The 13,643-nt window shown below is 51.9% G+C and overlaps 1 protein-coding gene across 1 annotated transcript; it reads right to left on the bottom strand.

The window, feature by feature from the left end:
* Positions 1 to 13,610, bottom strand: LOC117974931 (pepsin A-5). Its single transcript, XM_055094390.2, has 9 exons — positions 12,124 to 13,610; positions 11,479 to 11,641; positions 9,110 to 9,227; positions 8,122 to 8,240; positions 7,247 to 7,446; positions 5,779 to 5,895; positions 4,503 to 4,647; positions 4,302 to 4,400; positions 1 to 3,186 (listed from the first exon to the last, which is right to left on the bottom strand). The coding sequence occupies exons 1-9, from the start codon at positions 12,177 to 12,179 to the stop codon at positions 3,037 to 3,039; spliced, it is 1,167 nt and encodes a 388-aa protein (XP_054950365.2). The 5' UTR covers positions 12,180 to 13,610; the 3' UTR covers positions 1 to 3,036.
* Between the last annotated feature and the right edge of the window lie 33 nt (positions 13,611 to 13,643).

Here is a 13,643-nt window from a genome sequence, read left to right as displayed (position 1 = left end):
ATGGAGCAGAGGCCTGAGACTGCAGGAAAGGATTGTGAATTCATCTTCTGTTGTGCAGCAACATAGGGAGGATGAAATCAGATATGTTGGTGCAGGGCTTTCCGGTCAAATGATCTGTCTGATGAGGAACCTCTTTAGATTGTGACTGGGTTCAGGAATCCCAGGGTGGGAATGGAAGAGGTGCTGGGAGAGAGAGGCTGAGCTGCAGCTGGTGGTGTTGAGATGGGGGAGGAAGGAAGGCTGGGATCAGGTGCAGGAGAACAGATAGGATCCAGGAAGACCTGCCTGTATCCCCGGAGCCTAGCACACTGCCTGGCTTCAAAGTAGGTACATGGGAAATATCAGAAAAACAAATCCAGCAAAGAAGCCAGGACAGGGTGAAATTCCTTCCCAGAAACTTGAGAAATCCACCTGCTTATCCCATGACACAATATGACCAGGATGGAATGTTGGTGGGGGTGGGGTGGGAGCTGATCCACCTGTTGTTATTCACATGGCCTTTGTCAAACCATATCCCCACTCTCATACTCTCATCCTATCTGAGATGTTTCCTTTCAAAAAGTCTTCTCTAATCACTCATTCAGCAAATATTTATTGACCTCCTAGTATGTGCCAAGCCTGGCTCTTGCTGCTTGGGCTTCAAACCTAATTAAAACCATCACCATCCCTGTCCTTGTGAATCTTAAACACTGAAATGCATGGTTATAGGTAGTGCCAAGTACCATGAGGGAAAATGTAGGCCCAGGCTGTCTGAGAGAGTGGTGAGGGAGGGCTGATCACTTTTACAGGGAAGTGACATTTTTTTTTTTTTGAGATGGAGTTTTGCTCTTGTTGCCCAGGCTGGAGTCCAGTGGTGCAATCTCGGCTCACTGCAACATCCACCTCCTGGGTTAAAGCGATTCTCCTGCCTCAGCCTCCTGAATAGCTGGGACTACAGGTGCCCACCACCACACCCAGCTAATTTTTTGTATTTTTTTAGTGGATATGGGGTTTCACCATGTTGGCCAGGCTGGTCTCAAATTCCTGACCTCAGTTAATCTGCCCACCTCGGCCTCCCAAAGTGCTGGGATTATAGGCATGAGCCACCAAGCCTGGCTGAGAAGTGACATTTAAGCCACGTCTGCAGATGCTAGGTGTTAGCAAGTCAAGAAAGAGGGAAAAGCAACCCTGGCAAAGGGAACAGCATGTGCAAAGTCTGGAGGTGGGAAAACACTTGGGCTATTGTGGCCGTGGGAGGCCAGGGTGGAGGGAGCTCGGGGTAACGGGATCAGAGTGAAGCAGGGAAGGTTTGGAAGGAAAGGAGCACACAGGACGTGGGACTATGCCAAAGATTTGCTGTTTTATTCCAACGGCAATGGCAAGAAGGCATTAAGAGTTTAAAGCAAGGAAGGGATGAGATGAAATTTATGTTTCCTAAAGTTTATTCAGCTATGGAAAATGGGCTTGGGAGGGTGAGAGTGACCCTGGGGAGACTGGGTGTTGGAGCTCACCCCCGCCCTTCCTAGAGCCCAGCTCCAGCCTCTGGGCTTGTGTCTTCAGCAGAAAGCCTGGGTCGGCTGTCACCAGAAGCAGGAGCAATGGGAATTTTCCCAGCATGCATGCCGGGGAGCCCAGGGCTGTAATAGACTTACTAGCAAGAGAGAGTCTGAGATGAAGCTCAGCTGAGTTAAAATGAAACAGATCACTTTGCAGCAGGGCTTGTCAGAGCCTTTGATTGGGAACTGTAGCTGGTGAACCCTGGGGAAGGGCCTAGAATGTAGCATGTTCTATACTTATTCTGAAACTGTGTTTTCCATTGAACATTTTGCTACCAAGCCCAGTCTGAGAAACTGCTCCTTTTCCTCTTTGCCTTTCTAGGGCATATATGCTAATGAACATGCTTAATTCTCTGTCTCACAATCTCTGCTCAGGGCAGTGGAAGACCTTTCTCTTTGGTTACAGATGGGGAAAGAGATGGGTTCAGTGTTTTCTGCCTAGGACCTTGGGGAGATTAACTGTTAGTCTTGGTCTTGGTAGCCAGTGAATCACAAGGGCATCCTGGAAGACTGTGGGGTGTCAGCTTCTTCCACTTCTCCTGTCCATGTCTTGCAGACAACACTGCCCTGTCCTATCTACTTAGGGACATCACCATTAGTGTCCGCCTTTCCTGACTCTCCTGATTGCTTTCCTTTCCTCATGAGCTCTTTTTTTTTTTTTTTTTTTTTTTTGAGATGGAGTCTTGCTCTGTCGCCCAGGCTGGAGTGCAATGGTGCGATCTCAGCTCACTACAACCTCCGCCTTCCAGGTTCAAGCGATTCTCTTGGCTCAGCCTCCCGAGTAGCTGGGATTATAGGTGCGCATCACCACACCCAGCTCATTTTTGTAAATTTATTAGACAGGGTTTCACCATGTTGGCCAGGCTTGTCTCAAACTCCTGACCTCAGGTGACCTGTCCGCCTCAGCCTCCCAAAGTGCTGGGATTACAGGCGTGAGCCACTGTGCCCAGCCTTCTCATGATCTCTTATTGGCTTTGGGAGAAGTAGGAGGTTGACTCCCTCAACTAAGAGCTTCAGTGACCTATTTTTTTCTTTCTGAGCTGGAGTCTCTCTGTGTCGCCTAGGCTGGAGTACAATGGCACGATCTCAGCTCTGTGTCCCTTCTATGAGAAGACAATTAGCCCAGTATTTTGGCCCCCAGTTCTTTTTATGATGCTTCCAGCACAAACCCCGAAGCCTCTCTGTCTTCCTGGCTCCATCATGCAGTGTTGGCTGCTGGGGTCACTATGTTGGGTGCCATCCAAGTGGATGTGGTCATTTTCATCCCTGCCCTGGCGTTCTAACCCCAGTAATGTGAAGGAAAAAGACCAGCAAAGAGAAGCAGCTCCACAAAACCTGTTTCAGTGGGTTATGTTTTTATTCTACGTTATTGGTAGGACAGGGAACAGGGCCAAGACCTCCACACTCCCCTAGGAAGAACAGTCAGGAGAATTAGATACATCTAAAGTGGGCACAGGACGGAGGCCAGATCTTCCTGGGAGGTGGCTGAAGAGACTTAGGCTTAAGCCACCGGGGCCAGGCCGACCTGGTTGTTTGCCCTGTCGAAGACGGTAAAGTACTGGCGGATGAAGACATCACCCAGGATCCAAAGCTCTCCAGATTCGGTGGGGACGTTCATGCCCTGGAAGCCACTGATGCAGCTCCCCTCGCTCTGGAGAAAAGGAGAATAAAAGTGGAGCTGGGACACCGATTCAGCAGTGATAGGCGCTGGGTGATAAACATCCAGGGCGCCCTGGTCCAGCTGTAAGGCACGTGCAAGGAGAAGCTTCCTGGCCCAATGTCCAGGGACTCGGCTGTTCTTGGCCTGGAGTCGGCCTGTAGAAGCCGTCCACTGAACGACTGGTTTCTACGCATTACTGGACATTATCTGGTGTTTCTGGCAGGCACACGAACCCTGACATCAGCATTGGTGCTAAGGGGCTTAGGGAGAATTCAGCTGCTAGGAAGGAGTTTGAAAACCTGCCGCCATAGCCTTTTCTCATTATTATTCTGATCCGGTCAGAGGCAAACCGGATGAGCTATTAGCCCTCTTGCCTCACTAAGTCACTGGGCTGCGACCTTGTCTGCACATCACCTGGGGAGCTTTGAAACCCCGCAGCCCCATCGCATTGCTCAGGCCTTGCCCTCTCCTAATGTAATCAGAATCCGTGGGGGAGCCCAGGCATCAGTGCTTCTTGTTGAGTAACATGAGTCCACTGGCAAAATTAGTTTTCCACCTGACGTTATAATAACAGAAGGGAAAGAGTTTTCTTGTGGCTCGTATAGCTAAAGATTTGCTACCTGGTAGAGATGGTAGAAGTGTCAGAAGCCCCAGCCTACGGTAATTAGGATTTCCATTTGCCCAACCCTTGGTAGGTCTGATGTGATCAGTCTCACTTGGTTGACCTAACCGCACTCTGAGGGTGGGGAAACCTGCCATCTCTACTTTTGGATGCGAAAACTGAGGGTCAGATGAGTTGTAATTGGTTCAGAATCAATGGGCTAGTAATTCAGACCCAGGACTTGGACCCAGGGGTCCAAATAGAATCCTCTTTTCACTCCATTAACTTTTGCTTCACTTGTTCCTTTAGGGGGCTGTATCCGAGTTCTTATTCCTGCATTTGTTTTTAATATATTCTTTTTCTCTGGAGGCTGTCTAGGGCAGATGTTCGTCTGCCTCTGCCTCTTGGCTTCAGGTCGTGGAAGTGCACTTTCCCTCTGCAGAGGGCGACTCTGTGTCCACATTCTGTGTGAACCTCTCTAGTGGTTGGTCCAGAGCCTCCTCACCTGCAGGATGTAGGCACTGGGTGGCACGGGGTACTGGACTCCATTGATGGTGAAGACGATGTCGGGCAGGCTGCTGATGGCTGAGCAGCTGACCGCCATCTGGAAAGAGTGAGAGTGAGAAAAGTTAGAAGGGTTTCTGTCCCTTCTGCCTGGCACACCCACTACTTGAGTGTAGAACAGGGCAGTCGGGGCTGGACTCACGTCGCCGTCTGAGTTCTCGCTGGCTCCGATGTCGCTCTGGATGTTGGCAATGGGGCTGGTTGGGCCGGTCAGCAGAGAGGTGCCGGTGTCAACAATGGCCTGGCAGCCCTCAGCGCAGGCGATGGCCTCTCCGTTCATGGTGATGCTGAGGGTAAGAAGCAAGTTAAAGTCCCTGAGCCCTCAGGGGTACTTCTCTCCAAGGAGGAACCAGGAGGTGAGCCCAGACATTCCTTCCCCACCCATCCATTGGCCAGTGCGTGAAATTTCTGTTCCTCTCGTTCACGCACTCATTCGTCCCGCATTCATTTACCCTACAAATATTTCCCAAGTGCCTACTCTCTGCCAGGCATGGGAAATGCCAAGTGAAACAAGACAGCCTCACAGTTCCAGGCTGCAGGGAGCTCCCGGCCTAGCTGGCAAGATAAGTTATGTTGGCAGAAGGGCAAGATGATAAGCCAGGCATGAGGCAGGGAACAAAAACAGGGTCCAGGGTGAGAGGTGGTGGAGGGGAGCAGCCAGGGGAACAGACACCCAGGAATGCCAGGCAGGTGAAGAGAGAAGGAGGACATCATCAGGGGATGGTATGCGGGGAGGGACAGAGACCAGAGGGCTGGGGCAGGTGTTGGAGGAACTGGTGAAATTCTAGCATGGCTGGGCAGACATGAGGTGATCCATGTGTCCTGGTTTGCCTGGGCTGGTCCCAGTTTTAGTACTGAAAGTCTCTGTCCTGGGAAATTGTTCATTCTTGGGAAAACCCACACCACTGAGCACCCTAGCAGGCTAGCTGGGGAAGAACAGCGTGGAAATGAAGCTGCAAGGGAGACAGGGGAGGCCCTGAAGGGGAGGGTGGAATGAAGTGACTTCACACAATTTCTTAGCCATTTTGCCCCACTTCTAGACGGAAAGTGACATGTTTCCTTGAGTGGGAGGAGCATGTGCTGGTTCACCGGCCCCTTAAATTGTGAGATGCGTGGACAGGTGGGTCCCCCAGCTCTCCCCAGGGATGCTGGTGGATGGTCCTGCCTCCGTGACTAGGAGGACAGTGGCTATCTCACCCTTGCAGAGTCTCAGCTTCCCAGACAGCTCTTCCCTCCTCCTGCAGGGAGGTGTCTTTCTAGGGGTCTCTGGCTTGGCCAACTTCCACCTTCCCCCTGGAGTGTGTTCCCCTGTGCCAGCTGTTCCTGGGGGGATTCTGGAAAACTGATTGGCTATGAATCCATAAGGAAATGGGATCTGGGACCCAGGCCTGGATGCTGCCCGTCCATGGCAGTCTCACCTGTCCACGGTGATCTGCCAGTAACCCTCGACGGTAACAGGCACCCAGTTCAGACTTCCAGTGTAGTAAGAAGAGTCAATGCCACCAAATATCACCACGCTGCCACTCTTGTCATCGCTGTGGAAAGTGAGGGGAGAAGACATGAATTTTTTTGTTCGTCCATTTGTGTGACCATCTGCTGTTGCCTCCTCAGGGCTACCCTTGATTGGGCACTTTCTAGGGCTGTCCTGGGGTGTGACTAATGTGGTTTCTTTTCCTCTTAGGCCAGTGCCCATGCAGTGGGCCCTGTCACTGTTATTTCCACTTACCATGAGGACACTGAGCCTGAGGGAGGTGAGGCCACCTGCCCAAGGTCATACAGCGGGGGAGTGGTGGAACTACGTTTGGAAGAACACAGGCCTTGTAGGTTGAGTGTGTGGTTTCCATGGTGGTACCCACTCTGGTTGCCATGGGGACCCCAGGGAAGTGAATGCATGACGGTGTCGGCTCTTAAGGAATTGATGGTGGAGGTCACTGGTTCTTAGCTGGGAGCAGTTTTGCCCCCAGGGGAATGTCTGAAGACATTTTGGATTGTCATGATTGGGTGGGGGTAGGGGATGCTGCCGGCATCTCATGGGTAGAGGCTGGGGATGCTGCCAAACATCCTACAATGCACGTGACAGTCCCTGGCTGCAAGGACTTATGGTGGTCTGAAATGTTAATCGTGCCCAGATTGAGAAACTGGGATCTGGCTGGGGAGATACAATGGCCCCACATGAAATATTTAAGTGCTCATAAAGGCAGATGATGTTTCAGAGCCACCTTGAACATTAACTGGCCAAGAGGAATACATGACAAAGAGCCTTCCTGTTGTAAATTGCAGGAGTCCTTGTTATTGCAATATTCATGTTCTAAATCTGTGCGTTTCAGGTTAGATGAGGAAGCAAATGTAGACAGCAAGAAGAAATTAGTCATCCAGGGCCGGGCACGGTGGCTCACGCCTGTAATCCCAGCACTTTGGGAGGCCGAGGCAGTCAGGTGATCGAGACCATCCTGGCTATCACCATGAAACCCAGTCTTGAATTCCTGACTTCAGGTGATCCTGCTGCCTCAGACTCCCAAAGTGCTGGGATTACAGGCATGAGCCACCACACCTGGCCAAGTGTATTCACTTTAAATGGCATCTTTGCGGGCCAAGGATGAGGGAAGTGGCACTGAGGGGGAAATGGCTGATGACATTTGAGTTGTGCACATCAAGGGAAAAAAGACGCTGGTAAAATAAGATGGAGTGCACATGGCCCATCAGAGACAGACTTGGCACTATTACTCTCCAAAGACACACTTCTCCAGCCTCAGACATTGACTTTCCAAATCCCTTGCTTCCCAAGACCTTCTCCATCCCAGCCAGCCTTGGACAGCTCCTGCTGGGCTGGAACACTGTGACCTCTGGAGGGGGAGGTGGGAGGAGGCCCCTCTCCACTCAACTTACGCGCTGAGGTAGACAGAGAAGAGGTCCTGAGAAACCAGGCCCTGGTTCCAGATGTTGTCAAAGACGGGTGTGGCCCCGGAGGAGGAAATGCTGGGGTAGGCCAGCCCCAGGATGCCATCGAAGGGAGCATAATACAGGAAGGAGCCAGGTTCGGTCTCGCTCAGGCCGAAGATCTGATTGGTGTCAGAGATGCCTCCAACCTGGGTGGGGAAACCGAGATGATGTTCACCATCAGGTCATGTTCACTGAGCTCTGGGTGCCAGCCTCAGGCCCAGAGCCACCCTGGTTCATCTCATGCAGGACTTGGCTTCCAGGGTATCAGCCCGGAAGGAGGGCAGAGGGACTGTCTGCTGGAATGCTGGTTCCTCTGCTGGAGGTAACCATGGCAGCTGATCTCCAGATGGCCACAGTCTATGACTCAGGGTGAGATTTTGCTGGAGGACAGATGGTCACTGTGTGTTTGTGTTTCTGATGAACAAACGCAAAGCAGACCCCAGACCCCAGGCCTTTGACCCCTGCCATGCCCCGAAAATAGCAGGGAGGGCTTGTGGAGATTTCGTGACTTGGGGTGCTGCATGTCGGGAGAAGAAGGAAGAGGAGGAGGTGCTAGTAGAGAAGTGAGCCTTTACTGACTCTCCCCACACTCCATAACATTCTGCTTGGGTGGAGCTGAGGCTGGCTTATGGCTCCCCGCACCCCACCCTTTTACTCACTGCCACCTGAGCTAGCAATGTCTGTGACATCTCTGCTGCCCTTCCCCCACTCTGCACCCCCAATCAGGTTACTTCTGTGATCACCAAGACTCATCTTGCTGGAATAAGCTTATTTTGGGGGTGCCTGATGGGGGGATGCAGCGGCAGCCTGCAGGTGCCCACCTGGACAGTGTCGTATCCGAGGATGCCTGTCATGCTGCCGGTGCCATAGGCGATGGAGACTGTCTCGCTGGTGGACTGGTAGGTGGAAGAATCCTCAGGGTTGAAGCGGTTGTGGTTGGCTGCAAGGACAAGCGGTGATTGTTATTCTCTGAGAGCTGGGTGAAGGTCATGGGCTGGATGTCTTCCTGGGATGGGGTGCCCTGGCCCTGGGACGGGCTCTCGAGGTGAGCAGCAACCTTTCGCCCTAGACCCTTGGAGCCCAAGAGACCCCAGGTTCTGTCCTGTCTCGTTGAACTACTGGGACCATTCACTGATGGCAGTTTCCCCAGCCAACCCCAAGGGCCTCCTGGGGACCTCCCCAGACCAACATTGAGCGGAGCAGGCCCATGGCTGCCCAGTGACGAGCGCTTTCACCCTCTAGCCCCCAGCCAGTGCTCCCGTTATGATGTGGATGATGCCACAGGCACCTCATCTTCATTAAAACTCCGGTGAAAACACTAGAAGAGGAAGGAACCTGCAACACATATTGTTCATGACTTCCAAAGACAAACTCTCTTTCATTAGCAAACCAATGATTCTTTTTTTTTTTTTAAATGAGCTCAGCACTCACCTCTAGCCTGTCCTAGCCAGGCTTTGAAGCCATTTTCTCACACTGGACTCTTTCCTGGTGGGCTGTTCTACAGCCCTTTGGCCCTGTCTTGCTTTGGGCCCCCCATACTTCCTCTCCCAGGCAGTGGTTATTGAGGAGAGCTTCTCTCTGCCCTCAGACTGTGTAGTCTTTGACCGCAGGGATCATATCACTCATCCCTTTACCCCCTGGAGCACCTGAGCCCAGTGCTTGGCACGTAGTAGGTGCTCAATAAATGCCTGTTGAGTGGCTCCAGCAGGCTTGAGGTGGGAACTGTTTGAAGCCCGTGGGTGTCCAGGGTTCCCCAGGGTCGGCTGGTGCTGGGGAGTGAGAGTGGGGTAGGGCGGTCTGGGCACTTACTGCAGGCAAGACTGGAGCAGTAGACTGAGGGCACCCACAGGTTGGAGGAGCCGGTGTCAAAGATGACGGTGAAATCCTGGGCAGGAGTTCCGATGCCGATAGTGCCGAAGTACTCCATCTGTCCAGGCGAGGGCAGGGCAGTTCACGGAACGGGGTCTCTCTGTCAGGGCCTCCCTAGGGGCTGTCTCTGGGTCATCTCCTCAGTCTGCCTCTCCATCTTTTCCTTCATTCCTCACAGTTCTTGTCTCTCTTCCCAGGCACTGTCTTCATCCTTCAAATCCCAGCCCTGGTGTCCCTTCCTCCTTGAAGTCTTCCCTGATTGCTCCCCCCAATTTACTCTCTGCTCTCTGTTAAGCACCACAAGCACCTAACAATCTGCTGTTCCCTCTTTAGCCATTGTCTTGTCTGTCACAGTCTTCCCATCCTTACAGCGCATGTTCTCAGAGGATGGCGGTCGAATCTTCTAGCACCAGGCAAGTTACAGCTTAAGTGCTTGTGCCTTAAATTGTTTATCAGAAGCTAAGGAAACCACCTAAAGATGGAAACCTGTCCAGTTTTCTTATTTCTACATCTAGATGTGTATAGCAGGTTGCAAGAAAGGGCATTGACAGTATTTTTATTCTTTTTTTTTTGAGACAAGTCTCATTCTGTTGTCCAGGTGGGAGTGCAGTGGCGCGACCTCGGCTCACTGCAGCATCCTCCTCCTGGGTTCCAGTGATTCTCTTGCCTCAGCCTCCCAAGTAGCTGAGATTACAGCTGTGTGCCATCACGCCCGGCTAATTTTTGTAGTTTTAGTAGAGACGGGGTTTCATGTTGCCAGGATGGTCTTGAACTCCTGACCTCAAGTGATCCACCCGCCTCCGCCAATCAAAAAGTATTTTTCTTCTTAGTGGCAGCATTTTCCCCCTGCCGGCTCTGTTCCCGCCACACTGGTCTGCTTGCTGTTCTTTGGCGATGACCAGTCACTCCTGCCCTAGGGCCTTTGCACTGGCTATTCCTTGTGCTAGGAAATGTTTATTCTAGATCTTTCCTTGGCTGATCCTTTTATCAAAAATCAATCATTCAGCTCTCTAGTCAAATGTCCCCTCTGCCAACAGGCCTTCCGTGACCACTTTATCTAAATTTGCCCCCTCTCAATCTTCTTGTTCCCCATAGTCCAATTAATTAATTTGTCATGGTCCTCATCATTATCTGAAATTCTCTTACATGGTTGTTTATTTGTCATCCCCTTTAGAGTATAAGCTCCAGGAACTTTGATTATTCACCATCATTTTGGCAACTTGCATAGCCTCTGGCACATAGAGAGGTGCCAATATTTGTTAAATATTTGTGAACTAAATAAATGGGCTAACTAAGCCTCTTACCAAGGGCCTGCCAGACGCCATGCTAAGCACTCCAGAAAACATGATCGTGTTAATTCCTGGCAACATCCTCTGACGGTAGATATTAGTGGTTCTGTTTTCCAGACCAAGACACAGGCTCAGAGTATTTAAATGACTTGGCCAAGGTCCTGTGGCTTAGACGCACTAGGACCCATATTTGCACCAGGTCTGCTGGATGGCAGAGGCCAGTCTCTGAACCACGGGCATCACTGCTTTGTGCCCTGTGCCCTGTGCCAGTCACAGAGGGGACATACAATATCTGCAGGAGGGCAGGGTGTTTGCTATCGGGTCTCAAATAACAAAGTCAGGGTGATCTTTCTGAAACTGAGATCTGATCTTGTCACACCCCTGTTTAAGATAAATCAGAGGCAGTTAGGATGCAGCCTCTGTGCGTCCACCCCTCGGCTCCTCAGACCGCAGTCTACAGCACCCTTCTTCCCTCCCTCTCGGCTCCCCTTCAAATGGACTGTGCTCCCGCCTGCTACAGGGTTTGGCACAAGGGATCAGGCTATGTGGAGTTCTGTCTTGTTCTCTTGGAAACTCCTGCTCTTCCTGCGTGGCTCCAGGGAGGCTCCCTGCCCAAGTGGCAGACTCTCGCAGTGTGACACCGTCACTCTGTAGTCCTCCTGTTGCCTGTTCCTTTCATTGCTTTGTGAGACCCCTTGATTACTGTGTTTGTCTCCTAGGCTATGAGTTTGCTCACTGCTGTCTCCTCCTGAGCCCAGCACAGGCCCTGACATAGAACGAGGCGCTCAGAAGAAATTAACATTGCATGAAGGAGTGAACGAATGAATAAATGAACAAAAGAGCAACAGCTCTGACTGTGAGCTTTCCTGCCTGCCCTGGGCCACTGACATCTAGGGGGCAGACTCTGGGTCACTGCCTGGAGCCGCAGAGCCCAGGCCCATCCTCCAAGACCCCTGGGACACCCTCTTTCCTGCTGGCCAAGTCCTCAGAGCTGGCCCCACCACTTGCCCGCACACTCACATCCAGGTAGTTCTCCAGGGGCTGTTCATCTACCAGGGTGGGAGCCTCCCACTGGGGGAAGTACTTGCTGGCTGGGTTGAGGTTGTGCTTCTTCAGGAAGTCCTTCAACAGGCCACGCTCGGACAGGGTGCGCCTCAAGGACTTCTTTCTGATGAGGGGGACCCTGTGGTTTGGAGAAGGAAGAGGAATTAGGCAAGGATTCTGCTCACCGGGTGCTGTGGCAGCCCCAGAAGGGAAGGGAAGCTGGTCTAAGGAAGAAGGAAGGAAAGGAGACGCCCCCACTTCTGCCCAACAATGCAAAGAAGTTAAGTTGACTAGTGGTGGAGCTGGGAGCAAAACCCAGGCTGGACTCTTAACCAGCTGATCTAAGAGAGGAAGATGGAAGGAAGGGAGAAGCTCCCACTTCTGCCCCATAATGCAAAGAAGTTAAGCTGACTAGGGCTGGAGCTGGGAACCACAGTCAGGCTGGGCCCGAGTTTTAACCATGTCTGCAGGGCTGCCTCCCAAAAAGGCAGAGAGAGAGGCGGAAAAGGGGGATGGAGACAGCTGAAGAGAGAGAGAAAAAAAAGGGAAGAAGGAAGACACAGGAGGAAAGAAAGGTGATGTGAGAGGCAGCATCTTCACACCCACGCCACCCGGACTCACTTGTACATGATGCACTCAGAGAGCGCCACCAGACCCAGCAGCAGCAGCCACTTCATGGTTCTTCCCGGGTCCCAACCTACGAGGGAGAAGGCAAGACGGGAGGAAGGTGCAGAGCAGCAGCATGAGCTGCCCCTTATATACAAGTTGGGTCCCGCCTTATCAGCCTCTGAAAGTCACCGGTTCCCCTGATCCCAAACAGAAAAGCTCCTGATAAGATTGTGGCTGCCCTGAGCCACATTCTGAGACCTTTCCAGCTGAGGCACTTTCCATTGTAACCTTGCACCATGGGGAGGGGGGAGGGTGCCATGGGGGTGGACCCACAGAGAGAGAGAGGAGCAATGACCTGGAGGCTTTTTTCTTTCTTTTTTCTTTTCTTTTTTTTTCTTTCTTTTTCTTTCTAAGCAATGACCTGGAGGCTTATTTGTTTTCTTTTCCTTTGTTTCCTTTCTTTTCTTTCCTTTCTTTCTCTTTCTCTCTTTCCTTCCTTCCTTCCCTCCTTCCTTCCTTTCCTTTCTTTCCTTTCTTTCCTGACGGAGTTTTGCTCTCTCGCGCCACCAGAGGCTTATTTCTGAAGCATTGACAAGGGCCTACGTTAAAACTTTACAAGCTGAGCATTTCGACAAAGTTGTTTAAAAGTATGTTTAACGCAGCATTGGACAGATGTGAAGGAGCCCCAGGTGGCCTGATTTGTCCCAGAGGGCACGCAGCTGGGGTTCTTAGAGAGGAGCCCCCCGACTCAGTCATAGGTGGTACTGGTTGTGGTCACTGCTTATCCACAGCACATTGAGGGGTCAGTCGTTTGGGACTCAGGACACAATTCCCCACATAAGTGTCATTGTGTGGGGTTGTTGGGCGTCTGACTAGCCTATGGGACTTGCGACTTGCTTTTGGTGCAACTGGGCTGAGTCTGGGAAAGAGATGTGCGCAGTACACGGGGGAGGAGGGAGAGAGCACCGGGAGAATGCTGCCTTCCCTTCCTGGAGGAGGCAAACTTCAGACAGGCCAGGTATGTCTTTGGAATCTGTGTCCCTCCCTTTCTGCACCCCTTCTCTTTCTTTTGCTCCTTTCCCACCCTCTCCACCTTTGAGATCCCACCTGGGTCTGATTTCTCCAGGTGCTCCAGGCTTACAACTGGGTTGAAATCAGCTACAATGGAGCGAAGCAATCTGGGCAAACAATTCATACTCATGGGTGAGTGACTTAGAAAGAGGATGCTTGGCCGGGCGCCGTGGCTCACGCTTGTAATCCCAGTACTTTGGGAGGGTGAGGCAGGTGAATCACCTGAGGTCAGGAGTTCAAGACCAGCCTGGCCAACATAGTGAAACCCCGTCTCTACTAAAAGTAGAAAAGTTAGCTGGGCATGGTGGTGGGCGCCTGTAATCCCAGCTACTGGGGAGGCTGAGGCAGGAGAATCACTTGAACCTGGGAGGCAGAGGTTGTGAGAGGTGAAGCCCTCTGGGCTTCTGAGTCGGGTGGGGACTTGGAGAACTTTTGTGTTTAGCTAAAGGATTGTAAATTCG

This window comes from Pan paniscus, chromosome 9 (assembly GCF_029289425.2).
Source record: "Pan paniscus chromosome 9, NHGRI_mPanPan1-v2.0_pri, whole genome shotgun sequence".
Classification (NCBI taxonomy): domain Eukaryota; kingdom Metazoa; phylum Chordata; class Mammalia; order Primates; family Hominidae; genus Pan; species Pan paniscus.
The sequence above is the reverse complement of the archived record's forward strand: the minus strand, read 5'-3'. Positions and strand labels throughout refer to the sequence as shown.

Coding starts and splice junctions, on each gene's coding strand:
- LOC117974931 (XM_055094390.2), bottom strand. CDS start 12,179: ATGAAGTGGCTGCTGCTGCTGGGTCTGGTGGCGCTCTCTGAGTGCATC. Junction 9,228..11,478: donor CCCTGGAGAACTACCTGGAT/GTGAGTGTGCGG, acceptor TCGCCTGGACAG/ATGGAGTACTTCGGCACTAT. Junction 4,401..4,502: donor GCGAGAACTCAGACGGCGAC/GTGAGTCCAGCC, acceptor CACTCTTTCCAG/ATGGCGGTCAGCTGCTCAGC.